General features: G+C 47.2%; 1 protein-coding gene across 2 annotated transcripts in view; it reads left to right on the top strand.

The window, feature by feature from the left end:
• The window catches only part of CRYBG1 (crystallin beta-gamma domain containing 1), a 1,845,005-nt gene that overhangs the window by 1,570,193 nt on the left and 262,770 nt on the right, over positions 1-12,042 (top strand). For both annotated transcript variants that reach the window (XM_069606577.1, XM_069606578.1), the window contains one exon: positions 984-1,123. In XM_069606577.1, coding sequence (XP_069462678.1) covers positions 984-1,123 — 140 coding nt within the window. The remainder of the gene's footprint in view (positions 1-983; positions 1,124-12,042) is intronic.

Genomic DNA, 12,042 nt, shown 5'->3' with positions numbered 1-12,042 from the left:
AGGCCTCAGGATAGTGTGCAGGGGAAGTAAGTTCCCTAATGGGGAACTTTCTTCTCAGTCTTGCTCTGTCTACTCTACCATGAACTCAGGTGGTACAGCGTTATACTAAGAGTGGAGTCTTGCACTGTCTCAGTTGAATGGTTTTACTAAGCCCTTAGTTGAGCTTCAGAAAAACTGTCAATTCTTTGTACCCAATTTTTCACTACCTGTGCTATAAAATATCCCATTTGAACCCATTGTTTAAAAACTTTATTGGGGGTGGGGGGAAGAACCCTCGAAACCCTTTTGGTTGGTTTTTGCAGCCGCGCTACGCTTGGATGCTCCCACATATTCATGGGAAATATTTAACTTTGATTTCTGCAGCATTGGTATCTTTCATACCCACTTCTTCCATAGATTTTCAGAGGTTTTTCGCAGATAAATCTATTTTTGCTGTTAAGAACCTTAAGGTGGCCTCACAGGCAGAGCTAAGACACACCCACATCAGTGGCTGCATGGCAAATGGCCAAAAATGAGGTGGGTAGGTTGCATATAGTGTTGCACTTTTTCTTTTAACTGCTGTGGTATACATGGCAATGGTTCCCAGAGGATGCCAGGGAATATTCAGAGCATGCAAATCTACCGAAGTTGCCACCAATGGCAAATTATCGTTACAAGTAAGTTATTAGTTTGATCGTTGTGCCAGTTCCTTTGTGCTCTTATATTTTAATGTTTTGTCCGCAATGTGGGGTGCAATGTGTAGGAATGATAGGATGAGAGATTCTGAATAGAGCTTTCTGCATGCAACTCACACCAAGAAAGAATGTTTTTTAAAATTTGAATGTTGAACAATTTGATCATGTTCCCTGCCCAACCAGTATAAAATACACTAAAGATCCATACATGCTGAGAATTTGAATCTGTTTGTGCAGATTTAACAGTTTTGAACTTATATCAACAGTTGCATCTTAATGAATAAGTAGATACATATTTTTTTTATACAGGAATTTTCTGAGCCAACTATTGTCCTTTATTCAAAGCAACATTACAAGGGGAAGCAAATTGAGTTCACAGCAGAAACTGTAAATCTTCAGTGTTTGGGATACAGCACTCGTGTGTCTTCAGTTCGAGTTGTTGGTGGACAGTAAGTAACAAAATAATTAATTTTCTTTGACATGAAATTGAGATTTCAGGGAATATCATTTGCAGACATGATGGACAAGTACTTCTTTTGATTAGCAACAAAATCAACAACCAACATGCTTCAGTCACTTCTCAGGCAGTTGATTGGTACTTCTCCTGACAACTGTACTTGTTGCACGCTGATATTGTCAGAAAGCCCACCAAACAGATGCCCTTGAGAGGGTAAGACCTTCCTCTCCCAACCTCGCAGTAAAAGAGACCAAGTAATACACTAGACCCTGGATTTCATTGAAGGTTCGGGAGATATACCAATTCTGGTTCTCTTCCTAGCTGCTAGAAAAACACACAGCAAAGTTTAGTAGACTGGAGACCAGTAGTTCTTACCTGTAGTGTGCAACTCCATTGGAATTACCTGCAAGGTGTAGAAGCAATGTGTGTACAACGAACATAATGGCCATGGAGAAGGTCGGGGCCCTGAAGGAGGGAAAGCACCAAAATTTCGGGCAGTGTGGGGCCCCTTCCTTGAGTTGGTTAGAAAGAACGAAGCGCAATACTACAGGCCGGCAATACTGAGATCACTACAAAACTGAGGGTATCAAATTGGGCCCAGAGGAACCTGATCTATCGAACTATGCCTTTTGAAAGGACACACGGATGCAGCCGAATGACATTGGAACAGACCACATCAACCAGGGTTTGGGAGGGAAGGGGTAGGGGAGATGAAAAGTTGTTGAAATGTTAAATGAATGTTAGATTGAATCATATAAATACACAATCAGGCATTCCTAAAGGAAACTAAGTATAAGGGACCACTGCAGAACTGTATGGGAACATTCATTACGGTTTCTGTGTCTCTTCTGTCATGAGAAAATGATTGTGAATTAATAAAGGTTTGAAAAAACAACTAAGGCACATGAAGGGACATGTTGTTCTCTGCAAGGGAGCCTCCAACTTGATGGCATCAAAATCTGAAGGTTAGAAAAAAAACAGGTTCCAAATCAGCAATTTTGAATCAGTCCAAAGAGAGCCCTGGACCGATCCCTAAGAGTTCAGTTTCAGGTAAAAAAAAACGCAATCCAGCTTGAAAACCAGGCAATCCAAACACCACAGCAAAGTCTGCAAATCCAAAGTCGGGTCCAAAAACAATATATGTCAGATAGGAAACATAGACATCCAAGGTGTAGAGAAAGCAAAGCAGGATCCACAGGAGACAGCAGAGCAGGGACGACTAAGAAACGGGCAGAGGAGAGAGAAAGCAAGCAGCAGAGTTGGACAGCTAGGAAAAGCAATGAGGAGCAGAAAGCAGATCCAGTTAACAACGCCAGTAGCCGTTGAGAAGCAGGGCTGCATCCATCACTGCGTCCTTTGGTGATGTCCGACGGCAAAGTTTGGTGTACAGTGATGCTGGGACTCAAGGGGAACGTACTTTCCCAGGTGCCAACTATCCCTCTGATGCCACGGAAAACGGAAGGTGCCTCTGGCGTCGTACCCAGCACTGGACAGAGTTCATGACAGATACCAGGTTACTTTTTGTAGGCTAATATTTAGCTTGTGATCAGAGATTATACAGTCAGTATTGGTATTACAAAATGAAAGGGATATTGCAGTGATGAAGGTAATAAAAGACTATACCATTGAATGGTACACTAAATAATGTAATACTTAGTTTAGACACATTTTTAACATGTTTGTTTAAGAAAGTCATTAATAAAGTCCTAAACACAAATATTTGTAAATCTTTTTATGCCTTCATGCATGTCCTAGATGATCCTTGATTTAAATGTATCAACACTGCTACCCTGTGACATTTTCTACAAACTGATTAATCAGTTGAAAACCTTGGAAGAATGCTAGGAGAGAAATAGTGTATCGAAGAGTTCGAACCAATTTCAAATCTGCAATATAACTTTTTTGGACGCTGCTGTTAACCTGGAACATCAATGTTGATCTGTTAATGTTTCCAAACGCAAGACACCTAAGGATTTAGTAGTCTTTAGCATTCATTATCTTAGCTCACATATCTGAATTAAAAGGGAAAGTGTTGCCTCTACCCTTATTAACTAACATACAGTATTAAGGCATGGAGCTTCCAACATGTGTGCAGCAGTTAGAATGCAGCCAGTCTCTCCTCCAGAGGCCTGGTGATAGCGTGACATTTAGATCACAGACACTGTGACCCCCTCGAGGAACATGGTTGGAGTACTTGAGTTGGATAGGTAAGGTATGGAGTAGGGGAATACTTAAAAGAGGGTTATTGTATTTGTTGTTATTGGTTGGGTAATGGGGAATCTGTTCCTTGGCTCCTGCTGCTTGGGAGGTTATCTGTACTTCCTTGTCATGACTTACTCCTGTTTACGATGAGACAACAATGTTGGACATCAGTTCACTCAAAAATCATTCACGCATGCTAGATAATAATCTTTGAGAAAAAATGACATCCTCGTTGCATCACAGGCAATATGCCTGGCATCACACTATAATCGAATACGTTTCCACTGTGCTTTTCCTCAGTGCTTTTCTCTATTTTATTATGGAGCCATATGCGCCTTCTCTGTGCTGCAACATTTCCAAAAAACACATTGGTTAGTCATGATCTGTATACGCTAAAGGCAGAAGATCACATGGTTATGGTGGATGAACAATGCAACATGCACTGAAATTAACCACAATTCTCAGGGTTAATGCTCAGACAAATTGAGGTAATAACACTTACGGGCCACACGGTCTGCTTGGACTCTGCCATGCTGGTGGACCAACATACCACTTCTGCCTCACTTCCCAGATTTAGCAGGTGGTTTGTGTTGGTTCATGGAAGGGGAGGTGGCTAATTCTTATCCCTTCAGAATCCCTTTCCAGCAATTCTTGCTTCCGGGCATGAGCTGGCTGAAGTGCATATAACAAAAGCACTGCTGGACCTGCAAGAACGAGCACAGATAAGTGGGTGTCTATGCTTGATGTAGCTGTACCGCACCTAAGATGACCACAGCTTATGTCCCAAGGCATTCTGGGTCATGTCGTCCCTGGGACCATTCACACTGTTTATGCCCTACTAAGTGATGCCAACAGCAAGGGTGATTCATGGTCAGCTATGTTAAGGATTTCAATCGGGTGACACACACCTTGGTCTCAGCCTAGTATGTAGCGCACAACTGAGATGCCTTTCTCAGTATTTTATGCGGGTTCAGTTTGAGATGGTACACAAATGCAATATTTTATTGAATTTAAGATTCAAAGGAAATCATATAATTTTAATATGGGGGCAGTAATCAACAATGGGGTGATAATTACAATGAAAATGGAAGCAATGCACTTGGTTAACCTTCTCCTAGAACATATACAAAGCTCAAGTGAATAGGAGCACTTTTTGAATTAGGATAGATAGTACCCAAGGTAAGATTTCCCCCTGCAACGTTCCCTCAGCCCCCAATTAATCAGATTCTGAGTGGATAGAAAGAAGCAGCAGATAGTCAAGAATAAGGAGCAGAAAACAGAATCAAAATCCGACCTGCCCTCACAGACTTAAACCCTTTGCAAAGGCATGAAATGACACTCGGAAATGGGCAAATACATTATTAATGTGCGGTTAAATGTGTGAGGCAAATATGATTTCTCCCCACAACAGGAATGCAGAAACACTAGCAATCACAATGAAATGGATCAACAAGAAGCATACAATTCGAAAAAGAGTGGAAAGTTAGAACATGCTGCAGCCGAATGGCACGTTGGAAAGTTGCGATTTTCTCAATTCCCGTTTAAAATGACCCAAACAGTTTTTTATAAAAACGGGTGAAATAATGAAAATAGCAATGCAGTTTTTTGGTCTGGGGGACATATGTATATCACAGGGACAATATCAAAGGGAAAGAATTGTGGTAGCTGAAGATTTGCATGAGATTTTCAGGGTGGAATGGGGTTCAGTTTTAGGAAAAATAGAGCAGTTAAAATGAAAACTTCGGTTTTGAAAGAATGGCAAATGTTACTTAAACCAAATTATCTAGACTATAGTGTTAAAGAGGAACACAGTAAGCTCCAAGGTTGATTTGCAAGGTCAACTTTATCACCCCAGTGTTCAACTTTAACTGGAAATTAGTTAGATTACTCAAAATATGACTAAGGGCTTATGATTTACACCAGACAGAAATGAAAAGAGAGATGGCGCTAGCACTTAGAAATCAAGGACAGGGTGCACAGAGAATTCTAACAGTTTTAACAAGTTACCAGGGTATAAATATGATTGCTTAGAGAGTGTAATACAGACAATAGGGTCAAAATGGGGAAACTGTGTTTCTCTGTGATGGGGAGATACTCACATTCCACGCTTAGGTTTGGAATTATGGAACAGCCAACTGGGTCTGCTCACCACACGGCAGGCACGCTTTACAGCAAACAGCTGGGCAATTCTGGTCACCAGATGGCAAGGACAGCTGGATGGCAGGGTTGCAGCGGGCATGCAGGTAGTGGGCAGCAAGCTGGTCTGATTTCAGGATTCAAAAGGTACCACAGCTTTTCCTTTTTTTAATGGGATTTTAGTGGGTTTTATCTGGATCATTGGCCTTGCTGGGACAGGGTCAGCAATGCTTTGGCCTTACTGGAGTGGGATCAGCAATGCTTTGGCCTTGTAGTGAAATCTGGAATCAGCAAGATGAATGGAGCAGATCAGGAACGCAGCCGCAGGAAATTCAGAACAGTGTGTGTCTGGAGCTCTGTCATTGGTGGGCAGAACTGAGCTAGGCCTACCTCCCAGAAGCGGATAGGACAATCAATGTTGGTTGGCTCACCAAGGAGGAGTCCCAGTTTATGAGGTTGCATTTTATGAGGTAGAAAGCCATCCAGTCCTTTTTGCCAAAAAATCAGTCATAACCTAATTTACACATTTATACATTTGTGGCACTTTAACAAATCACATGGGCAGATTACATATTGTATGTAGAGCATGGTTGTGGGACCTTGTTTCGCCCTTCTACCAGTTCTTTGCGCTTTTATGTGAGAATCATATTACTTTAAATTCTATAACTTTACACATGTGTATAGATTATTAGTAGACATATCAGTGTTAAATTTGACAGTGGCATCCTATACACTTTCTGTGGAATACCTAATTCGAGGGGATTGGGTCCTCCGACGTATTCCATATCTATGACAGTAATCACCACAGCTGTGCTGCTTCAGAAAATCTTCGGCATCTGCGTCGATGACGTCGATACGCTGCCCTCGAGGACCTCCTCCGACGGCCGACGTCACTTGATGTTATAAGTAGGACGCCCGTAGCCTCAGTTCCGTTTTTTCCGCGAACGTGTTCGCTTTGGGAATCTCGGCGCGCCTCGACTCTTTGGAGTTTCTGTTGTTTCTCGGGTTCTTTGAACCTGTTTGGTGTTTGTGAAGTGTTTCTTCATGAAGATGTCTGCCTTGTCTTCCACACTGCGTCCGGGCTTTAAGAAGTGCGGGGACTGTGGGTCCAAGATGTCGGTTACGGACTCGCACGACGCCTGCCTCTGGTGCCTCGTGGAGGCCCATGACACGGATGACTGTCGACTGCCAATCGCTCACGTCGAAAGCCTTGCGGGAGCGCAATAAGAAGTTCTCGGTAGGTAAGGTGTTCAAGCCCCGGAAGTCGAGGTCTGCGGGGCTTTCGACAGACGACTCGATGGGCGACTCTCTGCGTCGTCGTCGGAAGTCCAGTGGGTCTTGGTCCCGGAGTCAGTCTCGTCCACTCCTCTGCCTCTTCGAGGGACTCCCGGAAGCGCCGTCATCGGTCGCCTTCCCCGTCCTCATCCGAGGACTCTGCCCGTCGGCGGGTCACTTACCCCACCAAGCATGCGACACCAGAGGAATGGGCTTCCTTCGGGAAGAAAATGTTGGCGATTCTCGAATCGCAGGGCACTGGTCCGTCCGCGCCTCCGAGTGGGGTCGGTCGTGATCAGCCGAGAGACACCGCTCGCATGCCTTCGGGCTCGGGTGGTCGTCACGATTCGCGGGAAAGGTCCCGCTCGGACAAGGGGAATCGTTCTCGGCATGCCCGGTCCAGGTCCGGTCTTTGATGCGCTCGAAACCGTGTGAACCTGTGGTCTCTTCACGGAAGACGTCGAAGCCGGTGGCGCCAAGGTCATCGACGGACTCTTTCAAGGGCTTGCCTTCGAAGAAGTCGTCAATGCCATCGGCGTCCCGGCCGTCGAGGGACACGCTCGGGGCCCTGAGCCTTTCGAGGCTGTGTCAACGGGGGTGCCCCGTGGCCCGGAGGAACCACCTACAAATGCTCTGGCCAAGGTCAAGCATGGCTTTGGTTCAAGTTCTGTGCCTTCCTACCGCCATCTGGAGTTCATTTCAGAGGTGCATGAGGGTCTGATGATGGCATGGTGCCTGACACGGTGCCAGACGAGATTCTCTCGGGCCATAGCCAGTTTGAGAACTTGAGGCAGTCCCTGCATGATGCTAGTGGTCTGGACACCTCTCCGGAGGTGGAGTTTTGTAGGCCTGAGCCTGGCACTCATGCCGATTCTTCGTACCAGCGCCTTATGTCAAGGGTCACCGAGTACTTAGGATGGTCTGCTCCCCCGGGGGAGTTTGTTCAGGAGGACCTTACGGATATCCTCGACATTGGTCCACCAATTGACCCGGTACTGCCGTTTCATATGGCTCTACATAGGAGGGTGGCGGCGGCTTGGACTGCTCCGGAGAGTCTTCCGGCAGTGAGCAAGTCTTTGCCGTGAAAATACCGCCCAGCCAGTAGTGACCCCTGCTACTTGTCCAAGCACCCTACTCTGGAGAGTTTGATGGTGCAGGCGGCTACGGCCCTGGCAAAGCAGGCGTCGTACCCTACCATCCCTTCTGATAGGGACGACAAGCGTTTTGACGGCTGGGCGAAGAAAGTGTTTTCTGCAGTGGGTATGGCGCTTCAGGCGGCCAATTCCATATGTGCCTTGTCACGTTTCACGCACACTCTGTGGAACTGTGTTTCCTTGGCGGCTGAACATATTCCAATGGGGACGAATGGGATGGTTTGCTTGCCATGGTCAGGATGGCAAGGATGCCATGTGTGAGGCCGTTCAGTCGGGTTTGGACATGGCAGATTGCGTCAGCCGGTCCATGGCGGCCAGCACCGTGATACGCAGGTTTGCGTGGTTGCGGAAGTCGGGGTTTGCTCCTGATGTGCAGGCCCGGCTCCTCAACGTGCCCTTTGACGGGGAACATCTTTTTGGCAGCAAGGTTGACGAAAGCCTTGACAGGTTGCAGACCTCAAAGGCTGCAGCGAAGTCGTTGGGCGCTGCAGTTCGACAACCTCCGCCTTTTCGTCCTAGGGGACAGCAATGGAGGGGAGGTTCCTTTTTGTTACTACTAATCCTTTGGTAAAGCGAGAGGAGCTGCCAGTCAAAGGGGCCACCGTAGGAGTGCCAGAGGTGGAAAACAAGGTACTCGAGGTGCCAAGGCCGCTCGGGCTATTGCCTCTTTGCCCTCAGGCAACGCAGCAGCCGCTTCAGCTCAGTCATGAGGCCATGTCCCATGGTTCGCCGTTTGGGGGATGGCTGGCGCAGCATCTTGCAGAGTGGCGCGCCATTACTTCAGATGTGTGGGTTCTGGAGATCATAACCCATGGCTACTGTCTTCCTTTCCGGCAGAGGCCTCAAGACAATCCACCGGGGAATCTCTCTTTGAAGAGTCCGGATCCGCTCCTTGCGCAGGAAATTCAATCCCTGCTGGAGAAAGGCGCCATATAATTGGTGCCTGTAGCAGAGAGGAACAAGGAATGGTATTCCCCTTATTTTTTGATTTCCAAGAAAGACGGGGGATTGAGACCCATCATGGACTTGCGCGGTTTGAACAAACTCCTCAGGAAGGACAAGTTCAAGATGGTTACTCTCTCTCAAGTCCTCCAGGCCCTTCATCTTCAGGACTGGTTGGTGTCTCTCGACCTCACATACGCTTATTTTCATGTGCCGATCCATCCAAAGCACAAGAAGTACCTGAGGTTCGCGGTTGGCGACTCGCACTTTCAGTTTCGGGTCCTGCCGTTCGGATTGACCTCCGCCCTGAGGGTCTTCACCAAGCTCATGGTAGTGGTGGCAGCGCACCTCAGGAAAGAGGGGATTCACATCTACCCCTACCTGGATGATTGGTTGATCAGGGCGCGCTCTCCCGAGCAAGTCCTGGATCATCTGTCAGTCAACTGCCACTCCCTCCACAAACTGGGCTTCTCCCTCAACTTAAAGAAGTGCCATTTGACACCAACTCAGAGGCTCCAGTACCTCGGAGCAGTGCTCGACACGTCCCTGGGGCAGAGTTTTCCTTCCCAGGTGAGGGCTCATCACATTCAGCAGATGGTGCACAAGTTTCAACTTGCCCAGACTCTCCCAGCGTTCGAGTTCTTGAGACTGCTCGGCCTCATGGCATCCTGCGTTCTTCTGGTGCCAGAGGCCAGGTTGCGGAGGAGATCTTTGCAATGGGCACTCAAGCTCCAGTGGTCTCAGTCCTCCGGCAGGATGTCGGACCCTGTTCAGGTGCCGTCTTCGGTCGCCCAGGACCTTCTGTGGTGGGCCGACAAAGGCAATCTGATGAGAGGGGCTGCATTTTGGCTGCCCTGGCCGGAGGTGACGATCGTGACGGACACATCCTCACGGGATGGGGAGCTCATGCCAACGAGTTGACAGTCAGTGGTCGTTGGTCTCCATCGGAGTCCAGACTCCATATCAATCTGTTGGAGCTGAGGGCCGTCAGGCTAGCCCTGAAGGCTTTTCTGCCGACTGTGCGAGGAAACAATGTCCTGATTATGACGGGCAACACAGTGGCCATGCACTACCTCAACAAAAAGGGGGGGCAGGGTCACTTCCTCTGTCCAGGGAGGCGATGCAGCTCTGGTTCTGGGCAATCCAGCAGGAAGTTTCGATCTCGGCAGTTCATCTGGCAGGAGACGAAAACGAGACGACGGACGCTCTGAGCAGGCAGAGCGCGATCTCTCACGAGTGGGTGTTGGCTCAGGAGATTCTCCTGGAGATCTTCGCCCTTTGGGGGACCCCTCAAGTGGATCTCTTCGCCTCCAGTGTCAACCGGAAGTGCGAGAGGTTCTGCTCGCGGGAATTTCCTCCAAACGGAGCCTTAGGAGACGCGTTCATGGTGGAGTGGTCATTCCCACTGCTGTATGCGTTTCCTCCAGTCCCCGTCATCCCGCAAGTACTGCGGAGGTTACGGAGGTTCGGTTCCCGGATGATCCTCATTGCTCCAGCGTGGGCCCGGAGGACGTGGTACCCGGACCTTCTTGACTTGTCCATCTGCCCTCCACGTCGTCTTCCCTACCGAGACGATCTGCTCTCACGGGGGGGGGGGTCAGGTTCTCCATCCAGAGGTCAGGTCCCTCAACCTTCATGCTTGGTTTCTGAAAGGTTGAGGTATAAGGATTGCGACCTCCCTGGAGATGTGATGGAGGTGTTGCTTTTGGCCAGAAGGCCCGCAACAAAGTCCCTGTACCGCTGCCGTTGGAGAAAGTTCTGCGACTGGTGCAGCGTTAAGAATGTGGATCCCTTTGCATGTGTAATTCCCATGGTTCTGTCTTTTTTGCTTTTCTTTGGCCCACAGGGGCCTTCAAGTGTGTACCATTAAAGGTTACCTGGCGGCGCTGTCCATGTTTAAGCGCTCATCTGAAGAGTGTTCCTATTTTAAAATTCCTTTAATTTCTCAGTTTCTGAAAGGGCTCACTAATGTGTTCCCTCTGTCGCCTTTCCAGGTGCCCGGTTGGGATTTGAACCTTGTTCTCAAGTTTCTGATGGGTGCTCCGTTTGAGCCTTTGCATTCATGCCCTTTGAGACTGTTAACTCTTAAAACTGTATTTTTAGTTGCGGTCACTTCCGCTCACAGAGTGAGTGAGTTACAGGCACTTTCAGTTAAGCCACCCTTCACTGTGTTTCATAAGGACAGGGTTGTCCTTAGAGTTCGTCCTTCTTTTCTTCTGAAGGTGGTGTTGGAATTTCATTTAGGCCAGAAGGCGGTTCTTCCGGCATTTTATCCTCCTCCACATCCTGGTAAGGAAGAGGAGAGGCTCCATAGGCGTATCAACGTCATCGACGCAGGACGCAGACGCCGAAGATTTTCCGAAGCAGCACAGCTGTGGTAATTACTGTCATAGATATGGAATACGTTGTTGGACCATCCCATCGAAATAACGTTACCAGTTAAGAGAGTAACTTGTTCTTCTCTGCCATTTCTATTCCCCATGTGTCGGTGAAGTCTATAACATCTTAAATTAAAGCCCATAAAATCACATTTAAACGGTTAACTTTTCAAATTTTTGCAAAGTCGTGCAGAGCTAAAAGTCTTTAACATTTTTATTAATAAATAGTCCTTGGAGGCAAATGTCAGTATTGTTCCCCATATATGGGCATGCCTTTCCAAGGCTACCCCCTCAATCCAGGGTTGTCACAGAGATTTCCTTTAAAGCTTCCTGTAGAAGTCACTAGTAGGATGGCTCAGCGCAGACCCAAGTCTGATTAGTAAGTGAAGTTTCTATGTCTTGGTCAATCAAAGTTTTCCAATTTAGCGATTATCATCCAGGTATCCTGGAAGTTTATGGCGGTTCCCTTTTGGGGAAGCCTTAGCTCTGACCTACTGGAATAACCTGTTTTGGGAGCTTGCAAAATCCAGCCCATGCAGTTTATTTTATTTTGTCCTGAATCAAAACAAGCTTGTTGAATACAACAGCCCATATATGTTTCCCCAGCAACAAACCCCTTTACATTGCTAGGCACGGACAAGCTTTCATTCAACATTGTACTTTTTAAAACAGGCATTTTTTTCCTCTGGTTTGTAAAAGCCCATTTTGACACATGTGGTGAAAGCTGGCATATTCCTTTCAAATTCCTTTTTGTTCTTCCATCTGGATTAGCACATGGTTTTGTAGCTGTAGTCAGCTTTTTTTACACAACAGTCTGTAGAAGG

Source organism: Ambystoma mexicanum, chromosome 4p (genome assembly GCF_040938575.1).
Source record: "Ambystoma mexicanum isolate Mex_15411 chromosome 4p, UKY_AmexF1_1, whole genome shotgun sequence".
NCBI lineage: Eukaryota > Metazoa > Chordata > Amphibia > Caudata > Ambystomatidae > Ambystoma > Ambystoma mexicanum.
Note: the sequence above shows the minus strand (reverse complement) of the source record. Positions and strands in the feature narration are given on the sequence as shown.